This window comes from Etheostoma spectabile, chromosome 17 (assembly GCF_008692095.1).
Source record: "Etheostoma spectabile isolate EspeVRDwgs_2016 chromosome 17, UIUC_Espe_1.0, whole genome shotgun sequence".
NCBI lineage: Eukaryota > Metazoa > Chordata > Actinopteri > Perciformes > Percidae > Etheostoma > Etheostoma spectabile.
This window is the reverse complement of record NC_045749.1, coordinates 20883735-20900190: the sequence shown is the minus strand read 5'-3', so window position 1 is coordinate 20900190 and position 16456 is coordinate 20883735. Positions and strand designations below refer to the sequence as shown.

Genomic DNA, 16456 nt, shown 5'->3' with positions numbered 1-16456 from the left:
TAAGGGGGCAGGGCAGTTTGCAGACAGAAAATGCATAAGAGATGTCCCAACTAACATTTTGGATAAAAGTTTATGGACTTTTATGGGAAGAAAAACCTACATGGTTTTACATTTGTGTTAGGTTCAGTGTTTCCTCTGATTACCAAGATTTAGAGAACAATTTTCAAAAGCCAAAGATCTTATTTATTATGGTTATCTACTGTATGTGATTTCAATATGTTTCTGTGAGATTCAATTTCATCAGTTTAGTTTTTTCTTCTAGCAATTTACACATTTACACATTTATGTGACATCCCTGCTGGATACATATCCTTCTGTTGTTCTTCTTGCAACCGCACAACAGGGTTGGGGTTCCACAACATTGGCGATTTTAGACCCTTTTTAGGGGGACTCAAGTCCTAAATTTCATCTCAGAACCCCTAAAAATGATAATTATAAAAATCAATTTTGGAGCTTCAAATGAGTTTGCGAACTTGTCTAGTGACAGAAGGTTCAAAGGGCTTGAAACCGGTTTAATATCTTGTGTGTCTGTAGACGATGCTATGCACCTGTAACCCCGTCCAGGAAAGGGTTAACAGAAATGTAGTTTTGGCCAATCAGAGGAGGTTATCCCAGACTCCCGCCTTTGGATGAGTCTCTATCTAATCTGTCAGAGGGAGAGCAGTTGTAAAATTTAACGTTGGAAGTCCCCAGAGTAGAAGTTGGTAATTTCACGACGCAGATATGAACCCAAATTGAAACATAAGCAACTAAAATTGCTGAATATTAGAATATTGTGTCAAACTGTATTACTGGGACTTATAAAGTGTCAAGTTTAGTTCCATCATAGTGTCAAAAAAACGTTAGCTGACAGTATCTAGCTCAGAGATTATCGGCTAATGAAGTTACTAATTTAGCAGGGGGGGGGGGGGTTTGCATGGCGCTGTATCTGTGTCACATTCTCATCAGGGGCTGAGCCCCCCCTAAAGGTCTGATCCTAGAATCGCCCCTGTTACACAAGGAATCCAGGCACACCAAAGCATGGAAAAGAATGGCTTGGACCTCAGAGCGTTAATGTTATTTACACATCCAGCAGACACAAAGTAACATTAGCATTTATTAGAAGCAGACTGACCAACCTGTTGTCTGAATGAGGCTGAACCAGTAGCACAGGGGTCATGATGTCCTCTGCTTACGGACTTAAGAGCATTAGCCCGTCTTAAACAGCCCAGTCTCCACTCGAGCTGTCTCTAGCCATTAATCTGTCCATTGGGCAGCGTGGAAACAACTTACTTCCACATCCGTCCTCACTTTTACTTTAGAGAAATTACACCAACCAATAAGAGAAAGAAGTAGAGAAGATCACTGTTTCTCCCAAACATCAGAAAACCATCAGAACATGTCATAGAATTAGTCCATTTTTATTTGGAGACCACTTACTTGGATTTATTTCTAGCATCTCGGACAGTATAAATACAGAAATATATACAACAGTTTAAAAACAATATGGATTGAAATATAAATATATATTATATGCTGTTGGTTTATGGAGCTGTATAGTGTGTACTTTAGAAAGAGAGCACTATAAGCCTGTACTGTGTCTACAGTGCATGATTCCTTGTCTGTGATTAAACTATTCAAACTATATTAATCTTCTGAATGTCTAACCACTTTACTGTAATTACAGGGTGCCATGATTAAAGAACAATAGCAGCAATTAATAGAAGTAATATGAATAGTATTTGCTACATAATCTCAAGGCTTTTTTGTATACACTTAGGTTTGCTTAACAGAGATTCCTATAACAGAGTTCATACTGTGTATATCATAGTAGTGTATGTTACAGGATGTGTGCACGTCATCTCACATTTCATGAATGTGTCATTTCCTCTTCTTTTTTGTATGTTTTTTTTTATAGTGTTAATGTGTTCATGTTGTAGTTGTGATCACCGATCCAGCCAGCATATAGACGGGTAGCGCTCACTCAGCGTCTTGCGCAGATGATTGCTCTGTGTCTTATCCCTGGTTTCCACCACACACTCCACCTGTCAAAACACACACACACACACACACAGTTACATAACACCCACTAGAATAAAGGAAGTGAGCGCGTCGCTGGTTAATTATGTAACAGCTTTCACCTTTCGACGCGGCTGGTAAATAAACAGTGTGGTGCCAATTTGTCACTGTGACTGCAAAGGCTATCCTGAAGAACCAGGACACAATGAGACAAGACAGAATAAGGCCTCTATTGTATCAAGACAGAACAATTTCTTCAAGAAGATTATTGAGTTATGTATCTTTGCATCAGAGTATAGGTTTTGTTTCATTTGTTTCAAGGTAAATACAATCTTACCCTATTTAAATTATTTTAATTGGTTTAAGATAGGAAAGAGAAGGGGGGGGGGGGGGGGGGCGACATACAGCAAAGGGCCACAGGTCAGATTCAAACCTGGGCCGCTGCCAAGGACTCAGCCTATATGGGGCGCACACTCTAAGAAGGTCGCCTTGAGGTGTAATGTAAATCACAAATTGAATATTAATCACAATGGTATTAGGTTGAGACCATTACTATGATGTGTACTGAGTTTAGGAAACGTGACAAGGGGTTGGGTTTAGGAAACAAAGAACAGGTTGGGATTAGAAAACAAAGAACCGGTTGGGTTAGGAAACAAAGAACCGGTTGGGTTTAGGAAACAAAGAACCGGTTGGGTTTAGGAAACAAAGAACCGGTTGGGTTTAGAAAACGAAGAACCGGTTGGGTTTAGGAAAAGAAGAACTGGTTCGGGTTTAGGAAATGAAGAATCGGTTGGGTTTAAGAAACAAAGAACCGGTTGGGTTTATGAAACGAAGAATCGGTTGTGTTTAGGAAACAAAGAACCGGTTGGGTTTAGGAAACAAAGAACCGGTTGGGTTTAGGAAATGAAGAACCATTTGGGTTTAGGAAACTAAGAACTGGTTGGGGTTAGTAAAAAAAAAAAACCAACAGTTTGGTTTAGGAAACACGCGGGACACTATCCCCGGTCTCCTGTATGAAAGTCCTGTGTTTTACACCCCCCGACCAACTTCCCTACGCATATTTTTTCCCTTTCATACTACTCTCTACGTTGTAAATTCACACGCTATTAAGTTAAGTCAATGGAGGCCAAACGGCATTGATAAACATGCTGAAAAGCGAGCACAAGTCTTGAGAACATGTCAATAATGGCATAAGTCATACATACGTCATTTCATGAGATCAGTCTGAATCACTAATTTTAAATAAAGGAACAATAATTAATCATGTGCTAAATCATCTTTATTTGAAGCCAAAATGTTTGCAGACGACAAACACTGTGCTTTTGTTTTTAAGTTGCTCAGTTGACTTGGACTGTTACAGTTAGACTCTATTATGCTTTCCATGCTGCCGAATGGTCCGGGCGAAGTCACGTGGTAGAATGTTTTTAAGGAGAAAGTAGACCTATGAACAGGAATAAATTATCAAAATTATGGCCATGGGAAAAATAAGGCTTCAGAATTTTGATGTTGATACATTTTCAATTAATCGTCCTGCCTTACTCTGAGCAATACAACACAACACTTCTTTGAAGCGTCCATGTTTTTTCATATTCCACATTATGACTTAAAGCTTATGAACACACCAAAGTCAAAAGAATCGCTTCCCAACTTTGGAAATGGGAAAATCCGAGGAGCATGTGAATGCAGCATTACAGTAGGACAAGTAGAGTCCTAAAGTCTGCAAACTGACTCAACACTGCCAGTGCAATAATGTATCTACAGTATGCTAGCACTCGGAAACATTAGCCAACATGAGCTAGCTGCTCACACCAGACAAAGTAATTATGCATGTAGCAATAAAATGCATTGCATTTCTTTTTTTGTGATCAAATATTTTTTATTTTCTATATTTTCTATATTTCAAAGCAGCTTTTCTATGCTGTATTCTGATAAAATGAACACCCCTGGCACCTCCTGACTGTTTATTGGTTCCTTTCCCATTGGTAAAAAATCCTGGAATTGCCTGTGCCGCATACACATGCTACAAAAAACAGCATAGATATCTCTAAATTTAACTTGATTTGTATTTTTGGCCCTCTGAGTCACACAATTTTGTCCTGCCAACTCAAAGCCATAAGTTCCATGACAATGACAGAAAAAGAAGATGAGTAGATTGAAGAGGAGGAGGAGGAGGAGGAGATTAGTTGCCTACCTTTGCCTTAAAGAGGTCTGACTTGTCACTTTGTCTCCGATGGCAGACGTCCAACAACCTGGGAGGAAAAAGACAAACAGAAGGCAACGAATTAAGGATAACATCAAGGAACATTAAACATTAAAATATATCGGACCTTAGTCTGAAGCGACTGAGTAAAAGATCTTTAACTGGACGGGTGTTGACCCTACCTGACGTCCTCTCTGGACAGGACGTCCAGCAGCTTAGCCATGTCTCCTGGCCATTCTCCCAGCTTCACAGAGAACTTACTGACCCGGTCGTCCAGCACCAGGGCTCGGTCCACACACTGCCTCATCAGCTCCAGCTCCATGTTAGCGCTGCTCACCACTACAGCGACCCTACAGCACGCGCACACACACACACACACACACACACACACACACACACACACACACACACACACACACACACACACACACACACACACACACACACACACACACACACACACACGCGCACGCACGCACACACACAGAGGAAGTCTTGTTTAATCTGTAGCCAAAGGGATTAGCTCTGCTGACATTGCTGTATTGCCAACAGCTTCTCAGGCATGAAGAAAAAATGTGTCAGCTCTCACAGTTAGGGCTATATTCATTATGATACATTATTTAAAGAACTACACACATGGTCCTTCTATAAACATGAAGGAGTGCTTGGTTAAAAGATATTTGTCTATTAAAAGCAATACATGAATACTGCTGTCTGTTCCTGACTTCTGTCAGTGCATTTTCCAAAAAGGGCTCAGTCGGGTTCAGTGATATTAATAAGTCTGACCCACTTTTTGCCTTTCAGTTCCGGTAGTTGTCCAGCCAAGATGGCAGCCAGTCCCATGGCTCCTTCAGTGTCAACAGTGGAGCGTTCAAACTCCTGAAACCGCAGCATCGCAACCAGAGAGTCCTCCTCACTGTGTTTGCAGAAGCAAAGAAAGCAAAAAAAAGGCACAGCAGCCTTCCAATTAAATATCACAATAAGAAAGCATTCCCACAATCCGTTACTTAATGAGGTTTGATATGAGAAGATTTGGTCAAAATTTCAGCAGTCAAAAGATGGCTTATAACAGTCAGTGAAGCATAATCTGAATTTTAACAGGCCATTTTTTTCCACACTAGAGAGTAAAACCTTTCCAAGTGCTGTGGAGATGCAGTACCTGACAGTGATGACATTATCTACTAGTTTCTTTGCCAGCTGGAAGGTGTTAACACCCAGGGAACGCTCCATAAGATCTGAGAAGAGACAGAAGATCAACATACGATTAGTTACCACTGGAGGGAAATCATGAAGCCATATGTGCAAATACTAATGCATTTCATGCAACGTTCATGTGCCAGTTCTGTACTACATGTCTGGAACCAGAACCAACTCATAACGTTTGAACTGAGCTTACCTCCATAGAGTTTTTTATTGGGGTTGCTGTGCAGGTCTTTGATTGGACTGTCAGTTTTCAGAGATTGTAGCAGCAGAGGGAAACCTTCTGGTTCAACTCCCTGTTGGAGAAAGCCCATGTAGTGTCACCATACTACCACATTTATTAATAAGAGTCCGCAGCCATGCTAGCTTCTGTGAGGCTATGCTTAGACACAACGGTGCTTTGTGCTAAATGCTAAGCAGCCATGCTAGCTTCTGTGAGGCTATGCTTAGACACAACGGTGCTTTGTGCTAAATGCTAAGCAGCCATGCTAGCTTCTGTGAGGCTATGCTTAGACACAACGGTGCTTTGTGCTAAATGCTAAGACACAGCAGCCATGCTAGCTTCTGCGAGGCTATGCTTAGACACAACGGTGCTTTGTGCTACATGCTAAGACACAGCAGCCATGCTAGCTTCTGTGAGGCTATGCTTAGACACAACGGTGCTTTGTGCTAAATGCTAAGCAGCCATGCTAGCTTCTGTGAGGCTATGCTTAGACACAACGATGCTTTGAGCTACATGCTGAAACACAGCAGCCATGCTAGCTTCTGTGAGGCTATGCTTAGACACAACGGTGCTTTGAGCTACACGCTAACGTAAGCATGCTAACAATTTCAATGACAACACACTGCTGTGTTATGTTTGGCATGTACTTGTGATGCTTACCATTGTCACCATTTTGGTGTAACATGTTAGCATGCTAACATTTGCTAATAAGCACCAAACACCAAGTACAGCTGAGGCTTTTAGATTTGCAGGTAGAGCTGGGCAATATATCGATATTATATTGATATTGTGATTTGAGAATATCGTCTAAGATTTTGGATATTGTAATATTGTAATATGGCATAAGAATTGTCTTTTCCTGGTTTTAAAGGCTACATATTATGTCATTATATGAACTTATGAGACTCTAACTGTTCTATTATTTGTCTTTACCCACTTAGTTTTTATACCCAAGTTATAGCTAAGATTCTTTATAAAAAATCACATTGTGTAAATATTTTGTGAAAGCACCAATAGTCAACACTAGGCTACAATATCGTTGCGGTATTGATATCGAGGTGTGTGGTAAAAAATATCGTAATATTTGATTTTCTCGGCCAGCCCTATTTGCAGGTATGTTGCCATAAACCATAGTATTGGAAAAATTACACTTTGACTTGATGGTGGCACTAATGAAAACGTAAAGGATTACCAAATTATTATTATTAAAAATTATTCTAAGGGGGACATGACTGTCTTTACCTATTTTCATAGCAATCCATCAAACATTTGTTAAGATATTTCAGTCCAGACCAAAGTAGTGGATCTACCAACCAACCCACAAAAACTGCCATCTACAGAGGCGCTAGTGTGTTAAAAAATATTATGTTTCAATCCCATAATTCATTATGCCTATTCACCATAATCTACATGTTCTCTTTTATGATACAAGCAGAATCCAGGTCATTGAATGCATGGCCTCTTTTTTTCATATTCACCTATAAAATGTACTATTCAGACTTAATTTCAAAATAAAATTGCTCATGGAAGCATTCTGCCAACTGTAATTACACGCACTACATCTTCAATCATGGATGTATTATGAGACAGTTTTCAATACTATCCATTAATAAAATGTGAATAAATTGTGTGATTACTATGATGAAAAACAGACAATCTCGGCAGGTAGCTTAATCAGCATCTGTGTTGCAGTTTATACTGTTAAACTGATAAATGTGACAGTTAACTTGACTTCCTCGTACATTTAGGGCTATTTCTGTATGACTGAAAAAAAGGCCGTGGTGTTCCTCCAGAGTAAACAGAGCTAAAGCTGCCAGAGTTTCAGCTGTTCATAGCGGAACAAGAAAAACACTTAAAATACATTTATCTAGTTAGGAAGGAAATGCAAATGGAATGGAAAAAAACACTTGGATCAACACTAGGGAGGTGTAGGAGGAGACTCATCTTTGCAATAACAAGTAGCCTAAGGGTGTTTGGGAAATGTGGCCTCATTTTTAGAAACAGCACTAAACACCACTGGTGTGAGATAGAGGCAACTCATCCTATACAGTATAGGTATTGTGGTTAAACAGATCTAAAATCTAATTTCTGAGCAATTACTTACTATGACGAGAACTTGTGAGTTGAGGTGTTTGATGGCTGCAGCTGTACCGGCCAGTAGGCCATACTGTCCAGCTGCAGGAACAACCACTGCATCCAGTTTGGACACTTGCTCATAGATCTCCATGCCAACGGTGCCCATACCTGCCAGGTACGCTGCACTTTCATCTCTGGACGTCAGAAAACAGAGAGAGACGGAAAAAGAATGAATCAGGTGAAAATGATCAGCTGACTCCATAGGTGTCCTTTGTTAAACCATTCTCATCTTTGTACACTTTGTTTCAACAGATAAAAGAAGTTAGTATTTTTTTCGTTATGTCAAAACCTACATTACCCACAATGCAACTCAACTGCAGATCAGAGATTTGGTTGTGTTAGGGTAGGTTGCCTCTTCTAGCCACAAGCAGAGATGAAGAGCGGGCTACACTTCTTTCTAACTCCATCCTACAAGATTCCTTTTCATTTTCAAATGCTGACTTGTATGACATCATTTGAGGCGATTTATCAGAAAATATCAACATATCTGCCTGTCAAATCTGCAAACTACAAGTGAATTTATTCTTCAATTTACATTCTTTTTAACCAAACTCCTATCGGTTGACGGTTGAGAATGTCAACACTACAGTGAAATGTTAGAGTAAGTATGAGTGGGACGGACTCTTCCAGGTAGAGGTATCCGTTCTCTGTGGCCAGATAGCTGGCATGGTTCTGGGAGTCGTGGCTGGTGCTGCCGTAGGAGATGACCATAGCGCCGTAGTCTCTGTAGATCCGGAGGCGAGGCGAGGAGCAGCACGACGGCATAATGACAAACACCGGGATCTTCAGCTCCACCGCATGGTGAGCCACAGCCATGGAGAAGTTACAGTCGGTAGCCACGATCACACCCTTCCTCTGCTGAGCCTGGAGGGACGAAAACACATGCTGAGCATATCGTTACATATGATAAATATGTACACACAGCCAGCATCAATAGATGTGGTGGAAGTCAATGAAGAATCCTCTACAGTGTATACTGAAATTTTCACTTCAAAATGCTCTTAAACCAGGGTAATATGTGGGATTATTGCTCAGCAATTATTTTTTTTTACACTTTTGGATTACAAAAACACAGATATAAAATTTAAACGTAATTTAGTGAGCTTTAGAGGTACTGGTTGGTGGATTTTGGTACCTTTGATCAGAGCCACGCTTGCTATTTTCCCTGATTCAAGTCTTTATGCTAAACTAAACTAACCTTATATTTAACTAATATATTTGTGAATTATGTGAATTATGTGTAATATGAGAATGGTATCATTATTCTAATCTAAGTCTCCTCCAGAAAGGGAATGTGCATATTTCCCAAAATGGCAAACTATTTCTTTTAAAAGGCTTCAGAGTAATAAACAATTTCATAAAGAATATTTACTGTACATAACAAAACCATCATTAACTTGAAAACTGAGGCCTTCCATGTCATATTGCGTCTTTTCTAAGCCAGCGTTTCTCAAAATCTAGACAATTCTCATAATCCCTGATGCGTCCTGTTCCAAAGAAGATCTTTGTCTTCTCAATCCTTCACCCCTTGTCCTCGCCGTAACTTAAAATAGCCTACACCTAAGACACCCAGATCCAAAGCTTTGTTGGTAATCCATTTGTAATGTTTTTTAAAGATTTTTTAAAGGGCTTTTCCCTTTATCATAGTACATAGACATGAAAGGGGGAGAGATAGGGGATGATACAGCGCAAAGACCCGCAGGTCGGATTCTAACCCGGGTCCCTGCAGGACTCAGCCTACATGGGGTGAACCCTTTTACTGGGTAAGCTAGAAGCTGCCCCCATACTGTCGACAATGATTGAAATTCAGGGAAATCAGACTCAATTGCTCCTAGACGTACAGTATACACCTTCAAAGGAATACATTGCCAAGCCACTGGCAATTAAAGCTGCACTCAGACTATTTTTAACCCTACATTACAGTAATGGTCAGTTAAGACGCGTGTCTGCACGAAGACACAGTAGTGAATCACACCAGCTGTGACCTCACACACAGGAAGGGATCATCCTCTCTCTCTCTCTCTATCTGTCTGTGTGTCTCTCTCTCACCTGTGTGAGGGAGGTGAGCAGGTACAAGACTCCTCTTTCCTTCACAGAGCCTGTGTAGTGCAGGTGTTCCTTCTTCAGGTAGATGTCCATCCCGTACTGTTTGGACAGTCTGGAGTACTGCACACACACAAAAGAAGCAGCATGTTACTGTAAGAGCAGCTCTGCATTTATCTTTATAAGTGATCTGAACTTTAAAGTTGAACGAAAACTATTAATTTGTGATGTTATTTACAAAAACCCAACAATTGAATGAAACAAAATGAGGAATAAAATGAATTTAGCCTTGTTTGTCCATTCATTCTAGTCCTTGCTTTTACACAGTTTCTGGGTTTCTGAGACATTGGAACATTTTTGGACTTTCTTTCCCACCACATCACTTCAAACTATGTGAGGTCATGCTCTGCTAGCGTACCGTGCAGGGCGTCTTCTGGATCACGGTCTGGATCCTGAAGGCCGCTGCGCTGATGTCCTCAAAGCGGAGAAACGGGACAAGAGGTCTGTCGACGATCCGGAACTCGCTGAGGCGTCTGATTTTAGGGGGGTCCATGAGCTTGATCTCAGGACCCCCCACCACCTTGGCGTCATAGACCTTCACGTCCCCATTGAGAAGCTCCTCCTCACCAAAGTCCTTCAGCCGCTCCGGTTCTATGAGGGTGGCTCTCCCGCTCACAGTGCCGTTACTGACGGGGCCACATTTGTAAGGGCCGCCAGGCTGACTGGGGCCCAGACGCAACTCATCTCTGGGAAAGAAGACAACAAACAGATGATGTTTAATTTTCAAATCATGAAAACTGACCTGTACTTTAGCTAAATGAATTAGGTGGATTTTAATTTGGGATTTACCCTACTCTACTTGATTAGAGTTTGTTTCAAAAAGGCAACTGACAAAATAATTTTAATGTAGTCATTGTAGTGAATTAGATCCAGACAAATTTCAAGGACCCAAGCCGTCTTTAGTTACTTCCTACCTAATCTATGTAGTCAATCATTTACAGATATTGTCATATAAATCTGGTGGGTAAAAGTGTACTGTATGATAAAATATTTGCATAAACACTAAAACCAAAGTAGACCTTACATAGGTCAGAGTGAAAGAGATCAAGTCAACATGAGTTTATGTCTCACTTGGATATGAACCAGAATATAAAGCAGTGATTTCTATTTGTGGCCTCCAACAATATCAGTGAAAGTGAAAATCTTATTGCTTCAATTTCCCCTACTGCCCTCAGGGCCAAGGTACAGAGTCCCATGTACAGAGAAAAAATCCTTTGTCCCAACTGCCATACACTATCGTAATAAGTAATGACAGACGCTTCTTGAAGCCTGCTTTCTACCTCAGCACACAGCGCTTTATATGTATTTATTTCATCTTGAGTCATCACCATCGAGTACGTGGTTCTCCTAATGTAGCTTCTATTGTGTGTAAGTGTGTTTTGAAGTGTCCTGGCTGGCTGTGATATGATGTTTTTTAATGGACCCTTTTAATAGCAAATTTGCACATGCAAACCAAAGACAAATTTCTACCTGTTACATGCAAAAAGTAGACAATAATTATATGTTCTAAACTCATTCGTGAGAATTTTTTTTTGATGAGAACGGGGTGTCATCGGTATACAGTGTTAGAGCTGCAAGAAAGTTGATTTGTTGAACTTGCAAAGCCCAAAATAAATTCCCATTATACACTGGAACTGTCATTCAGATCCACCAGTCCTATTAACATTTGAGATTGGGTGTAAGTGACATTTTTGGATAATCCCTGATCTGATTCAATTGAAAATAAACAGACCCTGGCATGAAGGTACCGTATGTGAATGTTGCCCCACACACAAAACCCCAATACCTCAGTCTAAGATGACTTGATTCACCTTTCATGCCAACCCAGCTTCCACTCACTGTGATGGATTACATCTAGAAGTCAATTTATAATTCATTGGGTCCTCTTTTTAAGGGGACGCACAAACGATTAAAGTGTCAATTTAAGGCCAAATGCAGGGGAGTTTGATTTATGACAGCTTAGGAAATGGCCATTGAATATAATAAAGTGATCGACTGGTAGAGTGGTTACAGTGCATGCCCTATTGGCGTAAGGGGTTCAAATCTGGCCTTGGGACCTTTGTTCCATGCCTTACTCGTCTCTCTAGTCCCCCATTCTTATTCGGTCCACTTTAGAGGCGCAAATGCCCAAAAAAAGACTTTGGAAAAATCTAATTTAAATAGTTTAATTTCTTCCAAAATATACAGACTCTATTTTTATTTCTTAAGTGACATTTCACATTATTAACACAATAATAGGATAACACCCTTTGCAGATTAACCCTAGCCATTAAAGATCACAAAATGGTTAAGTTTGAATAAGGTTGTACAGTTGTATCCAGATCTACAGTGTGAGCAAAAAGTTGTGTCTTAGTGTTTTTTTTAACCTGCCAGATGAGTGGGGTTTGCTGCGTTGTGAGTCCAGAAAGAGGTGAATAACTGAAGAAGAGTAACTTTGAAAAGAATCCAGTGATGAAAATACTTCAGGGTGAGCTTTTTCAGTGTGTTAACATACCAAGAAGCCACCAGGTGGAGCAGTTCTCCCAAACAACCATCTGAATCTGCCCCTCTGCAGAGAACATCCCAGTCTATTTATATCACAATGATCTGTCAATGACAATACCACAACCTTTCACCTCGCCCCCAGGGCTCATTACTGTCCTTTGCCCCACCTGTCAGTCACTTTCAGTCTGTTACCCTAGGCACAGGGGGCTCTTAACACGACTGTGAACTGAAACATCCGAGATTGCACCTGTGATTAGGGGTTTTCGGTTCAAAAGCAGAGTTCACAAACGATATCAAAGAGGGAAAACAGCAACCCGGCAGCTAGTAACCGGCCTGGAAAAGCCTCCACAAAAGAGATAAAAATAGCGTCTTTAAATTCAAATTGGTACAAAAAAATAAAACGTGAGGACAAAGCAAAAGGGAAGGAGACATTTCAGCCCACCAGGCTTTCATCATTGCACTATGTCAGCTTTTTAACATCCTTTTAACGATGAATGACCTAGCTGTGCTGCTTTCTTTTCCTGCTGGAACAGCATTGACTTGAGGGGAGAAAATGTCTCCAAGCACTATATAACCGTGATTGTTGATGTTGCATTGTTGTAAGTGCAATTCCACAAATTTCTGTCATTTTTAAGCCACAAGTAGCACCTGAAGGTTTAGATACGTAGAAAGAAAGTTAGTTTATTGTCCCAAATCATTCCAATGTATTGAATCCTGACGATCATGGTATTCCATGTTGGCTAACACCCTACTGTAGATGAGATGTCTTTCATAAATTGCACAAAGCAGTGCACTAAAAGGATTTGTGATCAACCTACCTCTTTAATCCAATACCACATCTTTTTCTAAATCTATGACAATTACCTGGGGACGAAGAGGAGAAGAAGGTAGACGACTATGCGAAAGAGCAAGTCTACCAGGGTTTGGAAGGTTGGGAGTAGGTCTCCTCTAAAAGGAACAGGATCTGAGGAAGAGGAGGAAAGAGAAGACAGGGAGATGGAGGAGGAGGCCATTTCTGCCTGGGGCCTGGATGGAACAGGGGAAGGTTTGGAAGGAACCGTCTGAAGAGAAAGATGGTTGGAAGGGAGTTCGTAAAACCTTTGGGGATCGCAGCAGCCAAACATGGATTCGGAAGACAAGTGTTGATTTCCTTTTGCATTTAAGGTGAGGGGGAAGTGAGATAGGGAGAGATTGGAGATTTGAGGGTGTGCTTGATGGGGTAGGATACAAACAAAGTGGAAAAGAAGGAATGGAAGTAATTTAAGAAGAGGCACTGAGGTTGTGGAGGTAGGAAGTCATCTCTGTACCCTGGGCAGAGGGTAAATCTGACGCTACGGGGCTGAGCTGGTTAGGGAATCCAGGGGGGCTACATGTTATAATTTCCCACCTCTGCCAGAAGGGGTCATTCTCCTCGCGGTCTTTAAGCGCAGGCCTGGGTGCGTACAAACGCTCAAGTCGCTCGCTTAAGTAGCTTGAGTAGAACAACTGGGCAGCAAAGTTCATCCTGATCGAAGCACTGTCCTCCTACAGTCCAACAAGTCTCTGTACCCGAAACCCTCTTCTCCTTCGGCTTCTGTGGTGCGTCCCTTGGATAAGAGGACACTGACTGAAGCTTCTCCCATGGTGTAACGTCCCCTGACCTATGCCCCTCCCTCTCTCCCTGCCCAGAGGCTATTTAAGAAGGGATTACCCAGGGACACATGCACGATAGCTCTGCAGCGTCCCTTCAATGGCCTGGCACCTCCCAAGCCTCTATTCCTGGTCCCAGACCGGGATTACTACCCCATTCTATGACGTTGTGCTAATCAGACAGTCTAAGTAGATAGATGCCGACTTAGGATTTATCTAGGGAGAAGTGATCTGGAGGCTCAACCACAGTGAAGAAACAACTATGGATGGCGGATCAGAAATGAAAGAAAGTGGGGTGGTGGGTGCCAGCAAGTTTGTGTCCAGAGAATTGCATGATTGAATAATAATCCACAGAAATAGGAAAAAGGAGCCATAAGTAACTCTCATATCTCAATTTTTCATACCTAGAATCCAGATGCACCACACCTCAAACTGCTCTATGATATATATAGGGTCAACACTGGATGGTTTTCTGTTGCAATCTGAAAGACACTGAAGCAGGAAGTTGCTGCAGAAAAGCAAGGCGTCCCTGAATATAGAGCACATGTAGTAAACTGTAGCCAACTGTGCCATCCACACAGATAACAGAGACTTTGGGGAAAGTGGAGTAAAGGTAAGTCAAGATCATATTCAGCTCTGATTGGATGTCCAAGGTGTCCCTCCAAATCTGAACTGAGGAGGGACAACGATGCCCTTGTTCACTGGACAGGCTCCTTCTAAATAATGGGTGTGCCCCAACTCAAATCACTACAGGAATATATGTCAAATCAGAGATAATCCCTTCACCAGCAATGTCCCAAACTGAATTTGCAAGGAAATGAGAGTCGTGAAGGAAGTGAAAAATTTTGTGGCGCTTACAGCCTTAGCAGGAAATTAAGAGCTTATCTTTTAACAGTCTAAAATCTCAGTAGTGATTATCTGCTGATACCTTTCCACCCAGATCTGCCCCAGCAGATTTTACTGACTACCTATAAGATGATCTGAGCTGAAATTAAATTAAATTAAAATAGCCAATACTTACAAATTGACATACATTTTATATTGTTTGTTTTATTGGTAAGATGACACAATTTCAAATCTAGTGGACTCCGACCAGTCCACTTACTCTTCTAGTAAGCATAAATGCACATACTATGTAGAAGAAGTAAAAAAGGTCAGACTTTAATAGTAGTACATTTAAATTACGCCTCTCCTCTTTCATTGCATTGCACAGAGAAACAGAAGCCTACTTCTGAAACAACAGTTTGCTTAAGTAAGAGCAAGGAAGAGCAGCTCGAGTCAGCCATCATTCTATCATCCACCCAGACACCCAGTCCTGCGCCAGTTTCCCCTCAACAAGTTCCAAGAAGTAACACCACGTACGTGGCCGCTAATTCTGTCCTTTCCCCTTCAGCGGCAGCATGCGCCTTAGCACTCGATTCTCCAACTAAGACATCCACCCCATGTCAACGCATGGGTGCCTGCAGCCATGCACGCAGAAAAGCAGATTCAAATATTGTAAATGGCCAAGAATGAATATGAACCATATTTTACAGGGGTTAAGAAAGGCAGTTGGGCCAATCAGAGGGCAGAGGGACACATTTTGACACATTAAAATGATACTTGTGGGTGTCCCATTAAAAAAAAAAACTATACACACTAAAGCTGCCAGTATGCCTCTTTAAATATGCTTGTTGGATGGTTTAATTGCGTCACAAGGAGACATAAATCAATCAGAAAATTGGATAATAGAACCTTTATGTGGCAGAAAAGATCTGCATGATTTCAAACAGGGAGTGTTAGCCGGACAGCTGAAGCTATAACAGCGTGGAAAATGTAAAGTAATGGACCGTTGATGAGGAATATAGTTTTGTCAATGGAAGTTATAAATGCAAAATATGCACTAATCTTCTTTATTTGGACACAATGGCACCATGTGATGTCCGTCATGCAGGCAGTAAAGATTTGGCACCAGTCTACTCATCATATTTTGAGTGAGCTGACCACATGACAAAGCTCCAAAAAAACTTGGAGTAGTGCTTCGAGTCGAGCTGTAAATAGTTTCTGTAAGTACAGCAAATGGACAATAGGATCAGGACACAGTCAATGGGAACCAAAGGTCAGCTAATGACTTGTCTTAAAAGCAAAGGGTGGAGCTTTGTTTCTTTTGGTGGAGTCCCAGACTCCACACACACACACACACACACACACACACACACACACACAGCCACACACCTCAGCCAAATGAGATTTACAGTAGCTGCTTAAAAAGAGGCAGAAAGGCAGTGTTTGCCAGGGGCCAAGCAGGTCCAGAGAGGTGACAACAACAAGGTTAAGTGAGGGCCAAGTTCAGGTGAAGAAGACTCTTTCACTGGATAAACTGATGAAGGGTCCAGTGGTGGAAACTAAGTACATTTACCCAAGTTGGCTACAGTACTAAGGTACAAATCTACTTAAATAACTTTTATTAGGGCCCGAGCGCAGACAGTGGCAATGCAGGACTT

General features: G+C 41.3%; 1 protein-coding gene across 1 annotated transcript; it reads right to left on the bottom strand.

Annotated features, from left to right (window-relative positions):
• Nucleotides 1-1384: 1384 nt before the first annotated feature.
• On the bottom strand, nucleotides 1385-14003 carry LOC116705731 (L-threo-3-hydroxyaspartate ammonia-lyase). Its single transcript, XM_032542140.1, has 11 exons — nucleotides 13732-14003; nucleotides 10219-10546; nucleotides 9807-9923; nucleotides 8380-8621; nucleotides 7726-7891; nucleotides 5595-5694; nucleotides 5358-5433; nucleotides 4989-5114; nucleotides 4381-4548; nucleotides 4190-4247; nucleotides 1385-2024 (listed from the first exon to the last, which is right to left on the bottom strand). The coding sequence occupies exons 1-11, from the start codon at nucleotides 13845-13847 to the stop codon at nucleotides 1926-1928; spliced, it is 1596 nt and encodes a 531-aa protein (XP_032398031.1). The 5' UTR covers nucleotides 13848-14003; the 3' UTR covers nucleotides 1385-1925.
• Between the last annotated feature and the right edge of the window lie 2453 nt (nucleotides 14004-16456).